Source organism: Carassius auratus, chromosome 41 (genome assembly GCF_003368295.1).
Source record: "Carassius auratus strain Wakin chromosome 41, ASM336829v1, whole genome shotgun sequence".
NCBI lineage: Eukaryota > Metazoa > Chordata > Actinopteri > Cypriniformes > Cyprinidae > Carassius > Carassius auratus.
Genome location: NC_039283.1, coordinates 5389900 through 5403536, shown reverse-complemented (window position 1 = coordinate 5403536; position 13637 = coordinate 5389900). Strand labels below are relative to the sequence as shown.

Sequence of the window (13637 nt, the reverse complement as noted above, 5' to 3'; positions counted from 1 at the left end):
GTGCTGTATGTAATGATTGACACCGAGTTGTTGAACATACTTCCAGTGATCATTTTAACAGCTTAAAATAGTCTACATGGAAACTAAATGCAACTAACTATATAGAAAAACAAAAGCAAAGACAAAAACATTATCTCACCTTCTTAGAAATGAGACTGCCACAGTCTGTAGTGGACTTGGAGAAGAGTTTTTTGGTCGGAGGAAAGGAAGTCAAGAGGTTGAGAGGAATCTGGACAAATTGAGGCGTTTTGAGCGTCTGTCCACGAAAGCCGAGACACGTGACTATCAGCCCCACGGACACGCACAGCACCGCGGCCAGCAGCAGCTCTCTGGGCGCGTCACTCACCAGGGCATCGCATTTCTTATAGATATATGTGAAACTTGCAATTCCAAGAAAGGTCCACATGTCGAAACTCAGTTCAGATATCAAAACAAAAAAATATTATAATAATAATAAGAGAAAAATGTCAACAGCAGTCTCGAAAGACAAGCACAGGTGACCAGGTGATCAGACTTTTGAGTTATTGTTCCATACAAAAACTGTGAGAAAAATATATCGTTTTTACGTTTTTCTAAATATTTTAGGTAATGAATTCAGTGAAAAGCCTCTTATTATAAATAATCATAAATAAAAAGTACGTATAATACCCAGCACATCAGTGCACTCGAGCTGGTGCGACGCTTCTAGGTGATGCTGAATAATTTATGATAATGAGGGCGCGGATCTTCTTGCAGTTTGTAGGCAGCAGCGTCCCGCCTCCTCGCTTTAGAACGAACCAATCAGAAGTGAGTATTTGGTGAGCAGAGCTCACGCTATCTGGCCATTGGCCCATCCTAGGCTGCTGGTTGGCGAATAGACTGCAGTATGATGTGATGTCACAGAGAGGTTGCGTTTTGGCAGATGTTGCGAGTAAAGAGCGTTGTTCAACATAGTCTTAAAAGTGCACGTTGTATTAAAAAAGGGTAAAAATATATTTATGCCTATACATTGGGGACAATAAATATAAAATACTTTATATAAATAATAATAAATATTAAAATAATAATGAAATATTATTTTAATACGTTCAAAATATGACACCCTCACCCCCAGCTGATCACACACTGAGATAACCAAGACCAAAAAACTCAATTTAACTCATGACTAATAAAAACAAACGCCACTTTAAAACAAGAGCTTATGGCATGATGTCATGAAGATAAAAGAAAACATTGACCTCACACCATAAAACAAGGGTAATCCTGTTTTTTAAGGTTCCAACAAAGGCATGCTTGCAGAGTTGTTATATACATTTTGTTGTATTACCTTTAATTTATTATTATTATTGAAATAATAATATAGCAAATATTCATCTAATGATAATCAACACTGAGAAATAATACATTTTAATATAAAAAAACTGTGTATTGCATTATAAGTAATGACAGTAAAAAAAATAGACTTCATTGTCCTTATAAAAAAATAATAAAAACATGAACATAATTTCAAGAAAATAACAAAATATTCAGCATTCTTTTAAAACTGATGTTCGTCTTGCTCACCTTATTTTGAATAATTCTTGTTTTGTAAATTAGAAACAAATCAATGTCTGCAGTTCAGCCTGTAACCCACACGGTGACTCTCTCTCCTCTCTTTACCCACTAATTTCTCATAACGGCTTTTTCAGATTTAACAATTTTTTTTAAACTAGACCTCAAGTATAAAATGAATGCATTGTACACTTAAATGAAAATGAAAGTATTTTACATTTAATTATTTTTAAAAATTAGTAAACAGGAACAAGTTTTAACAACCAGTAATATTCACTATGAAGCAGAAATTCTATTGTAAATTTCCCCAGCTGGTTGTGAAATACAGTGCAATACAACAGCTGTTTTCCGTGTGAGAAATACTTCATTTTCATGCTGTTTTACTAGAGTATGAGCTCTGAAACAGAAAATAATTGCACCAAAATGTCAAAGAGGGAAACCAGCCTCAGTTGTTAACTATGTGTAATTTGTTTATTTTTATGTTAATGCTACGAAAATGTTACGCTTTTCTAACCATTTTGGCATGAGGACAAATAGAAACTAGTCACTTTTACTTAAGGTGTTTAGTTTATTGTAATGTAGTTATAAAATATCTGATGCAGAAAAATCAACAAATTTAAAAAGCACAGGACAGTACCCAGATTCATAAATACAGTATTTACACATTATTAGTACACAAGAAAAAACAGCAGGGTCTTTGGTCTGAAACGCTACATAAAAACAAAACAAAAAAAGTTTAACCCATTGCTACAGTTCATGAATATTTTTAGAATGTAGCCTCTATAGCACACATGAACGAATGCTTTGGCTTGGTGGAGAAAGGGCCATTCCTTTACAACATGCTTTTTCTTCCCATTCCATTGCACTTGAAGGCAAAATAAATCCACCGAATTTACCCAGGCACTAAGAATGAGGCACTTGTGCACCTGGCCAGTGAGACTAAGGATTGGCATGTGGAAGATGCTATACTTGTTAAGAGTTCTCCTATGCGGTGGAATCTGGTGGCTTTTTGTCTTTCTTCTTTTTCTTAGTCTTCTTGGCCTGGCAGCGTTTGCACAAGCAGCACAGGATGCAGGGAGAGGCCAGCAGCAGCAGTGGTGATGTCACGAGCACGATGATGCTGACGCCCACCAGTATACCGACCACCTAAACACCACCACAACACAAAGACAAGAGGTCTGAGTAGGAGGTCAACCAGGATCTTACTGCATGCGAGTAGATTCATCTAACTTCATGATAGTAACAGTCCAACTTTGGCGATAAAAATGAGAAAAACGGAAATTAGTAAATGTCTGACATCATAAAAAAACTGGCATTCCAGCTAACCTGTGTCCTGTTCCACATGACAGAAGCTCTGGAGTGCCCCAGCTTGTTTCGGCATGGTCCTTTATCATAATGTCTCAGAAATATATCACCCTGTAACGCAAGGAAATTTTTTTATGTAAAAATAATAAATGTCACAACAAAGAAAGATATAGTAAAAGAGTGTATAATAACACAACAATAAGAATAATAATGATAATTGTTTTTTAAATAATAATATTATATTAAAATTGAATTAATAATTTATATACATTATTATTATTATTATTGAAATTTAATAAAATATTTAAATTGATTATTATTATCAATAGATACTTATATTTCATAATTTTTTATTTTCAATTGAAAAAATAAATGTTTTCATTTTAAATAATAATAATAATAAAATTATTAAAATTGAAAATTGTTGTTGCTGTTATGTTAATATTATATAAAAATTTAATTAATAGAAAAATAATTGAATTTTCTTAGTAGTAGTAATAGTAGTATAATAAAATAAATGTTTATATAATATAAATGAAATATCTTTTATTATTCATATAATAGATACTTGTGATATTGATATACATTGGTTTTAAATTTAAATTATTGTAGTAGTAGTAGTAGGAATAATAATAATAAAAATAATAATAACTATTTATAATGTCATGTCTAAAAAAAAACAAGGTGTGCCCGTAGAACATGTGCAATTTATACTGCTTCTAATATCATGATTTAATCATGGTACTATGTTCAAATCTACTCACATCCAGATTCTGAAGGCAGTACCAGCAGAAGGTGTGTTTGCAGCTCTTGCAGAGCATCTGCGCACAGCCCTGATTGCGCTCTATGTAGACGCCACACACTGGACACCGTTTAATGGCTGCATCAGTATCAGCGCTGCTCAGTGCACTGCAGAGACGACACACAGAGCACGTTTAGAGGGCCGTGTTATGGAACTGAATGATGAACAGTTGTTCGGTCACACTGACCTGTCTGCTGATGGTGCCATCAGTGGCTGGTGCTGGGAGCAGGAGTGTCCATCTATCCAGAGGCTTCTGCAGTCGCAACAGAAGACAGCATGGCACGTGGGGCAGGGCACAGGAACCGGTTTGCCTTCGGTTCCGGGTGTCACACTGCACACGGCCTGACAGTCCAGCTTGGGACACCAAGCCTTACTGGGGTCTAACTGAACTCCTAAAAAAAAAAAAACGAAACAAAGATTGAGGTGAAAAAATACATTTGAAGCTAAAAAAAAAAAAGATTAGGCAACGCCAATTCATTTTATTGCAAATTTCACTTCCTCATTGACATTTTTTCACTGCGGTTTACTGTTAACAGTGACAAATCCGGGACGTTCTTGCAGTCTCGGAAAGACTTTAGCGAATACTAACGTCACAGTTTGCTCTGACACTACAGACAATCTAGACGATTCCTAGCATGTTGGGAGCAGTTCAGATGCAGACAGAGGCAGTGGGAGAAGAAAATCAGAAAATGCAATGTTTGCATTTGCAGACAGTATAGACAGACATCTATATCAAACTATCAAGTCATGTTTAAATGCAGTGTTTGAGTAATATCTTGTGTAAGATGCATTCATCTGTTTTTTTTTTTTTTTTTTTAAACGCAGCAAAGATGCATCCTTCTCTTGCAGCGATTTCCCACAATCCAAAGATATTTTTTGTTTATTTTTATTAAAATAATTTTCAGTTTAAATTTTAGTGTTTAAATTAAATTACCTGGGTTTCCTCTGAATCTGAACTGAATCTTGTTCCACAGGACAGATCATAGTCTAAGAGATCTGATCAGTTTTGGTTGATTTTCAATTGCTAGCCTATATTTTAAACTAGAGATAGAAATAACACAGTATAGCTAAAATCAGTAATAACCACTTACTGCCATAAACGGTCTAATAAACCTAAAAGTATGCTTTAAAACCTTTATAACTCAAACGCTTAACTAAAACTGTTTGTTCCTGCCTTTCACATTCATTGATTTTCAGTGATGGTTACAGTAACACTGTTCTTCATGAGTTATTACGGGAAGCGATACATAAATACATGCATACATCCATGAAGCAGGAAAAGCACGTACCTCTTTCAAATCTGAGCCGCAGATAGAGCTCAAACTGATCGCTGGGGGCAAACGAGGCCAGCTGTACAAAGAAGGATATGATTTCATATTCAGGTCATTTTGGAACAGCATATCATGATAAACAGCACATCAGGTAAAAAAAAAATCAGATCTTGTGTAGGAGAGTAACTGGTAAACATTGCAGAATAAATCCAGATGTAGGCACATGATCCTGCTTATCACACATCTACATAATACATATAATTGGGAATGTTTATTATATCACAAGAAAACACTGAAATAATACAAAAGAGGTAAAAAAATAAAATACATGAAACATCTGAGTGTCATAAAGTTTTCCAAAGACCAGAGTCATGACACCAGGTAGGATTTATATGACTGTGCTTTGATTTATGATGCATTAGTTCACAAAGTAGGTTGATTAATCTCATGAGAGGAAAAAAATGCTGGGAAACATTCGACTGATGAAAAACATTTGTGATAAATAAAGCCATTGTGTTCTTGTTGAGATTAATGCTGTGGAAACCAAAAGCAAAATGAACATTTAGGCTGCAGGACCCAGAAAAACCCCGACAAATTACATCAAAGTAAATATATTTGGTTTTCACTTTTGATCCAATTCATTTGCCATGGCATTGTTATGAGGTTTCTAAGCTTAAGGCTCCAAAACTCTGTTAATTTACACTACTGTTCAAAAGTTTTGAGGTCATTTTTTTTTTTAGAAATCAATACTTTTATTCAGTTAGGATTCATTTAATTGATGAAAATGTGAAATGTTTCACAGAAATACTGTTCTTTTCAACTTTCTATTCATCAAAAAATCCTGCAAAATGCATAAGTTTCCACAAAATATTAAGCAGCACAACTGTTTTCCACATTGATAATAATAATGTTTCTGTGAATGTTTCTTGAGCAGTAAATCAGTATATTAAAATGATTTCTGAAGGATCATGTGACACTGAAGACTGGAGTAATGATGCTCAAAATTCAGCTTTGCAACACAGGAATAATTTACATTTTAACGTAATTTTTTTTATTTTAAATTGTATTAATATTTCACAATTTTACTGTTTTAGTTGTATTTCTAATCAAATACATGCTGCCTAGGTGTTAGGTAGTGGAAGGATTTGTTTGTGCACTCAATATTTGTAGCGTGATCTGCAGAACCAGAAACTTTTGTTGACTGAAAAAAGAAGAACCGAGAGCGAAGTGAGCGAGACAGACAAACGTACCTCAGAATCCAGCAGGGTTCCGGTGTTCTTGCAGGCCGGATCAGGGCAGGTGATGGCACTGCCCGCGCCGCCCTGAATAGCCAGCTGGACATACTGCCTTAAACACTGCAAACACAACAGAGCTGGGACTTTTGTGCAGTGTGTGTGTGTGTGTGTGTGTTTGTTATCACAAGAGACTATTATAGTTTTTTGTTAATATTTTCTATTTTCATTTACATTACAAATTTAGTCATATTGTCTTTGCCATTTTTATTACTTTTCTGTCAATTAAAAAATGTCAATATAGTTTTTCATAATTATTTCAGGTTTTATCTTAGTTATGAAAGTAAAACCAGTTAAATAAAAACGAAAATATTGCCTTGGCAACTAGCTGAATTAAACTAAGCTTGACTTTTATTTTTTTATGCTTTTAGTTTTCATTAGCCTAACTATAATATCCCTAGTCAAGATGATCAATGTCCAGAATGAAACAGTTTTGATATTCTACTAGCAAAATGTATGCTTTGCAGTGGAAGCAATTGTTGAATGAATGTTAGAGTACAATAGAAGAAAGTGTTTAAAACTTAAAAAAAAAATGCCACACTTCAGCTTAAAAAGCATTAAAAAAAAAAGGCAAAATGAATTGTAAATCTGACCCACAAGATTTGATTCAGAAGAATAGGCTAGATTTGGCTAATCTTAGATGGCATGTGAAAGATATATCCCCAGCTCAGCGAGACTGAAACTATTGTGCTTTGTTTAATATATTTGTTTGACACCAACCTTGTGCTAATAAACCATACCACAGCTAGAGATAAACACCTGCTTATGGCAAGACATTTGTGTATTACTAGTACTAATGTAATGTATGTAATAGCAACTCGCATTACAACACATTTCAGTTTTTAAGATAAATATAGATCTATTCAGCAACGCTCTTACCTGCACACAGAAAACACAGTTACAGGACTGCAACGTGCTGGTGTCCAGTTCAGGACAGTCGCTCAGGCAGAGTTTACAGTGGATCATGGCTTTTTCTGCCTCCATGCCTGCCTCCTGTTGGTGTTTAGTCCTTAAACTTCAGAAACAGTGAAGTTTCGTCGTCCATGCTTCTAAAGAGAGGAACAAACCAAGCTGAGCTGGATAGATTGCAACGTTTAAGTTCTAACATCAGAAAGGTTACAAAACGCAGGTTACGCACTGCAATTGAGTAATAACGGAAAAAAAACTCTTCAGCAGAAACGTTAATGGATCCGTCTGAAGTCAGTTTTGGCTAGAATCACATGCAGACCGCACAGAAACATTTAAAAACGGTCAAAACTCACTGTTAGTGGGAAGCTGTGCTATTAGCTGACTGTCTAATCTCATTTGTGTTGTAAACACCGCCTCAAAACCTGCTCAGCCTGCCTTTTAATGAGACTACAAACGAGTCGATCCGGAAGAACAAGAGATCTAGATTCCAGATTGAAGTCTTCTAGTCAACATTCCTGTCCCGCATAGCGACCGAATCCCAAACGGGAAGAAGTCATAATAACATAATCCAGGATAAAGCTAGATTAGAGGGCCCTGCCTGCCTCGACAGGTCTGAAGAACGGTGAATGGGATGAAAGCATGAGGTGGATAGAATCGTGACATTTTTATCCATGGCACATTCGTGCTCTTTGCATTTATGTTTCCTCTGTCACAATCAATGTGGATAACGTCACTGCCCTAAATGTCCACTGTCTCCCCAGTCAGTATTGATTGGCAAGACACGTGCGTCGTTCACTGACACTTGCAAGGTTTTTTTTTCCTGCCATGTCATTGTAATTTTGACAGAGAGTTTGCACTGTTTTTGGAGTTTCAACCCTCGTGACCGAACAGCAATAAAGATCTAGGAAGAAAATGGTATTAGGAAATGTGCTCAATCAGCTTGTGTGTGTGTGTGTGTGTATATAAATAATTGCAAAAAGAAAAAAAGAATCCCAAACCAAAGAATAAAGGATCAGGAACAAATGGTATTTAATAATTAGGAAATGTGCTGAATCAATGTCTGGCAGGACTATGATTAATGTCCTGAATCACTATTGATCAGCCCAAAAACATAATTGGTTAAATCTCATAAAGTGGGTCACTCTGTAAATCTAGGTGAGCTCACTGGCATTTCTCAGCATTGAACATTATTTACATATACTTTGGTTTTGTGCACAGGGAAGTGAACCACATGGCTCTTCCCAACAATTATTAATATGATGGTGCAGTAAAATCTTCCCAAATGGGGAACCGAAAATAGTTTTTAGTAAACAACTTGGTCAAAACAATATAAACTGTAATAATAATAATAATAATAATAATAATAATAAAAAGACAGCTGATTTAATCATTTTAATCTAGATCAAAATAATGCATGGAATGTAAGGTTTGTAAGCAATGAAACTCAGGAAGAAACACTGATAAATACTATAGCTGTGTCCCAAACTGCATACTGTACTTTTTTGTGCATGTGTGTAGTAAGAAGAACGCAATTCGTATGTACTACTACAGCATCTGTCACACTGCTTTACTGAAATCTTCACTTTTCCTAATCTAGTTAGAAAATTAATAAACCTGGCACTGTATATTAAAAATATTATTGGCTTCTTGACAAATTGGCTTGTGTTTCCCTTTTGAGGGTCTCTTTGGATAAACGCGTCTGCTAAATAGATAAATATAAATGTAAATTCATGACTCCTCTCCTGTGGCCTAATGGGATACTTACTGTAAGAGTCTATTGGATGCGCACTTCAGAATCTTGGGTGTAAAAATTAATCCAAATATAATAATATTTGGAGAGAGTCCATGTTAGGCATCCTACAATGCAATACATTTGATATGACGAGAAAAAAAACTGTACATTTTAATATATCCTGCTTGATTCACTTAAATTAAGACATTTTTACACAAGCTGTATTACAATACATCTACTGTATTTACTCTGTGTAAACGAGTAGCAGTAGCAAACTACTTTCTCTCTATCGTAAAAAGTAATGGGCAGCACATACTACGCAGTATGCAGTACAGTAGTTTTCAGTTCAGTAGTCCATTGTCCGTTGTGACGTCGTAGAGATTTTTTCCGCTAATAACAAACAACTATTCTGCTAATTAATGTCAGTGTTACTGTAACTGTAGTACGGTTACTTTCGGGCATAAAATACACATTTGATGTACTTAATTTTCATGCAAACACACTGCAGCTCCCACATAACAAATCAGCTCAAATACAGACCAGGTAGTGCTTTAAAACTTAATGTGTTTCCTACCTAGACCGCAGTTCTTCAGACAGTCTGGTTTACATCCCCGCACTCCCACCTCGATAATGAAGAGGAGCCGTAAGTTACACGCCCGTCATGTTGCACAGTTTGCGTGTGAAGTTATCGGACTGTGTTAAAGGGTTTGGCCACTTCCTGTTTTCTCCTCCCACTGACGTTCAACGTTAACTCTTTCAATCATCTTTCGAATATTCTCAAATTGTGCTTGGAAGTTAATAATAAAAATGTTATATATATATATATATATATATATATATATATATATATATATATATATATATATATATATATATATATATATATATGCGTAGGCTGATGATGGTTAAAGTAACTGATGATATTCAGAGTTAAACAACTGATTGGTTCATGCTGCATATGCAGCCAATGAGCTTACTGCCTTGCATTTATATGGCTGGCAAGCCTTCACTAGAGATGCCTGCAGGTCACTTTTCAGAGTTTCTCCGAAACCCTCCACCTTCCCCAGCTCCACCTGTATAGATCGGCCATGTGTTTTTTTATATGCTATTTCTGCAGCAGCAGTACAGGTGCATCTCAATAAATTAGAATGTCGAGGAAAACTTAATTTATTTCAGCAATTAATAAAATTAATTAATTAATTAAATGCACACAGACTGAAGTAGTTTAAGTCTTTGGTTAATTGTGATGATTTTGGCTCACATTTAACAAAAACCCACCAATTCACTATCTCAACAAATTAGAATATGGTGACATGCCAATCAGCTAATCAACTCTTAACAGCTGCAAAGGTTTCTTGAGTCTTCAAAATGGTCTCTGAGTGGCCACACAATCATGGGGAAGACTGCTGATCTGACAAACATTCATTGCCAAAGAAGCTGGCTGTGCACAGAGTGCTGTATCCATGCATGTTAACAAAAAGTTGAGTGGAAGGAAAAGTCTGGAGGAAAAACCAACCGAGAGAACCGCAGCCTTATGAGGATTGTCAAGCTAAATCGATTCAAGAATTTGAGTGAACTTCACAAGGAATGGACTGAGGCTGGGGCGGAGCCATCAAGAGCCACCACACACAGACGTGTCAGGGAATTTGCTGAATCACAGACAACATCAGAGGCATCTTACCTGGGCTAAGGAGAAGAAGAACTGGACTGTTGCCCAGTGGTCCAAAGTCATCTTTTCAGATGAGAGTAAGTTTTGTATTTCATTTGGAAACCAAGGTCCTAGAGTCTGGAGGAAGGGTGGAGAAGCTCATAGCCCAAGTTGCTTGAAGTCCAGTGTTAAGTTTCCACAGTCTGTGATGTGTTGGGGTGCAATGTCATCTGCAGGTGTTGATCCATTGTGTTTTTTGAAAACCAAAGTCATTGCACCTGTTTACCAAGAAATCTTGGAGCACTACATGCTTCTTTCTGCTGACCAGCTTTTTGAAGATGCTGATTTCATTTTCCAGCAGGTTTTCGGCAACTGCCCACACTGCCAAAAGCACCAAAAGTTGTATTCATAACCATGGTGTTGGCGTGCTTGACTGGCCAGCAAACTCACCAGACCTGAACCCCAGAGAGAATCTTAAACAATGAGAAACAAGAAACCAAAAAATGCAGATGAGCTGAAGGCCACTGTCAAAGAAACCTGGTCTTCCAGACCACCTCAGCAGTGCCACAAACTGATCCACTCCATGCCACGCCGAATTGAGGCAGAAATTAAAGCAATAGGAGCCCTTACCATGCATTGAATACATGTACACTAACTGAACATACCTTCCAGAAGGCCGACAATTCACTAATTTTTTTTTTTCTTTTTTTTTTATTGGTCTTATGAAGTATTGGTGGGTTTTTGTTAAATGTGAGCCAAAATCACAATTAAAAGAACCAAATATTTAAACAATATTTAAAATTTATTTAATACACAAGTTTCACAATTTGAGTTGAAGTACTGAAATGAACTTTTTCACAACATTCTAATTTATTGACATGCACCTGTATGTCTTAAATCGCTGTATGCATTGGCACTAGCAAGTTCCTGTACTTCTGCAGCAATAATCTACAACTACAGCAATAACCAACAGCAGCAGCAGCAATATTGCAGATCTTTTCCTCCAAGACCAAATACGTTAATATTGTCATATCCATAACCATGCTCAAATCTTCTGAGCTGTCATGATTATATATATATTACAATCTAAATATTACATATTCAAACCCTGATTTAAGAAAGATACCCAAGCTGTTTTGAGGCCTTTCCTCCTCTCACTGAAGCAGATATGACGACTAATAACAAGAAACTTGCTCATTTACATTACATTTAGCAGCCAATTTTATCCAAAGCAGCTTACAGTGCATTCCGGCTATACATTTTACCTGGGAAACAAATCCAAAACCTTTTGGGCTGCTAATGCAATACTCTATCACTGAGCCAGAGGAACATTATTCCCTGCTGATGTGCTAATATCACATCACCAGGCGACATAATGTATTCTAGATCATGCGCTTGACATTCATATATTCATAACATTCCATTACAACCAATTTACTCTCCAGTACTCACCCTCAGATCCAAGTCTAATGGATTATTAAATTATCAAAGAAAAAAAATGGGTTCACATAAAAACCATTATGAAAAAATCTTATGAGAGAAGCTTGTATTTTCTTCCATGTGCCTTTATGAGAGCAACCTTATATTAGCTCAATATAAGTCTATGATCAGTTTGAGTGTCTTTGTGTTTGAGGGGCATTCTCATCCATCATGCTGTGCAGGTATTGCAGCTGTAGTTGCCGTAAGGCTCTCATTACAGGGGAAACTGGCTGTTGCTGGTGCATGCGTTGAAGACGAGTGCTTTGGTTTGGCTCAGGCCACAGAAACCTGATGCTGCACCTTGCGTTCAGTGCATCGCTGGCATTTCTCAGTCAACATTCCACTCTAGGCTTTAAAAGGATGTTGGCACCATTCAGTCTTCTAAACCTGCATGCAATTTTGCCTAATGCCTCTGTCAGGTTCAGGGACAAACCAGCTGAAATGTGGTCTCAGTGCTCTTTGGAGCATTGTTACTAAGTCTGATTTCGGTACTTTAGTACATTTTCTATATCAGTTAATCAGTGAACTGTAATATGTCAGCTGCTAGACCACCCGAGCACTGTAATAATACAGCATTAACAATACACACGGCACAATCACAGACAATCTTGTGACATTATTCCATGACAATAAGACACATTTTACATCCAGATTCTCATTTTGCTAATACATTCTGGATTTTTTACTTGTGATGGTTTTGTGTGTGTTCATTATTTTACTCTCAGAAAAAGAACAATATTTATAGATAAATAATGATTGTAAAAAAATAATAAATAAAAAAACATACTACCAGATTGCACAAAAAATAATAATTTTAATACAAGTCGATACAAAATATTTAATTATTATTAGTTTGTTTGTTCATTTAATTATTTGTTTATAATTAATACTACCAGATTGCACAAAAGAAATGTATTTTTAATACAAATTAATAATTATATACAAAATATTTATTTATTATTTGTTAGTTAGTTTAATTTTTTATGTATAATTACTCATTTTAGTCCCAGAAAGGGAAAATTATTTATCAATGATATTCATGGATATTGGCTTTTACTTGGAAAAAGATGCCATTTTACAAATATTTACTTGTTTAATGGCATCTCTTTTGAAATATGACAAGTATGAAGTGATGGGTGTCATGCGATCTGACTTTGTTTTTAACAGTAAGGTTGAAGCTTGAAGAGTTTTTTGTTTTTATATTTTTATATAAAATTTTGCAAAAATTACAAATTGCTTTATGGTAGCAACAAATGCACATGTACAGCTTATCCACTGTAGTTACAACAGTATTGTTTGCAATTGAATTACTTCACTGCTCCAAAGTCGCAAAAATCCACAAAACTACATACAGTTGATTTAAAATTTTGTATGTCAGGATGATGCATGTTGAGGCCAAATTTAACAGTCGTCCCGCATCAATCAGACAGAATGGATTGAGTTTGACATGCTGCTCTAAATGCCACGGTGTGAGATAATACTGCTATGAGGCTTCTGCACAGGTGCTGACAAGTGAGAGAGACAACAAGGACCCTTAAACATCAAATGATTGTCAGAGATATCAGCACCTTTTTCTATTTTTATGTTTTAAGAACATTGCGGATGCTTAGTGTGGACTTTAAAAGGTTACTTTGCTTCAACCTGTACACCACATATATAGTGAATATTG

At 35.7% G+C, this 13637-nt stretch overlaps 1 protein-coding gene across 2 annotated transcripts; it reads right to left on the bottom strand.

Annotated features, from left to right (window-relative positions):
* Positions 1–2074: 2074 nt before the first annotated feature.
* Positions 2075–9574, bottom strand: LOC113059896 (E3 ubiquitin-protein ligase RNF144B-like). Of its 2 annotated transcripts, none has more exons than XM_026228559.1 (8): positions 9416–9574; positions 7080–7249; positions 6159–6263; positions 4927–4987; positions 3825–4029; positions 3600–3744; positions 2857–2946; positions 2075–2676 (listed from the first exon to the last, which is right to left on the bottom strand). In XM_026228559.1, exons 2-8 carry the CDS (start codon positions 7182–7184, stop codon positions 2515–2517), a joined length of 873 nt encoding a protein of 290 aa, XP_026084344.1. In that variant the 5' UTR covers positions 7185–7249; positions 9416–9574; the 3' UTR covers positions 2075–2514. The 2 variants fall into 2 exon arrangements, with proteins under 2 accessions (XP_026084344.1, XP_026084345.1); XM_026228560.1 differs by lacking the exon at positions 9416–9574 and adding an exon at positions 7463–7545.
* Positions 9575–13637: the final 4063 nt, after the last annotated feature.

Coding starts and splice junctions, on each gene's coding strand:
- LOC113059896 (XM_026228559.1), bottom strand. CDS start 7,184: ATGGAGGCAGAAAAAGCCATGATCCACTGTAAACTCTGCCTGAGCGAC. Junction 6,264..7,079: donor ACTGTGTTTTCTGTGTGCAG/GTAAGAGCGTTG, acceptor TTGTGTTTGCAG/TGTTTAAGGCAGTATGTCCA. Junction 2,947..3,599: donor ACTGCCTTCAGAATCTGGAT/GTGAGTAGATTT, acceptor CTTGCGTTACAG/GGTGATATATTTCTGAGACA.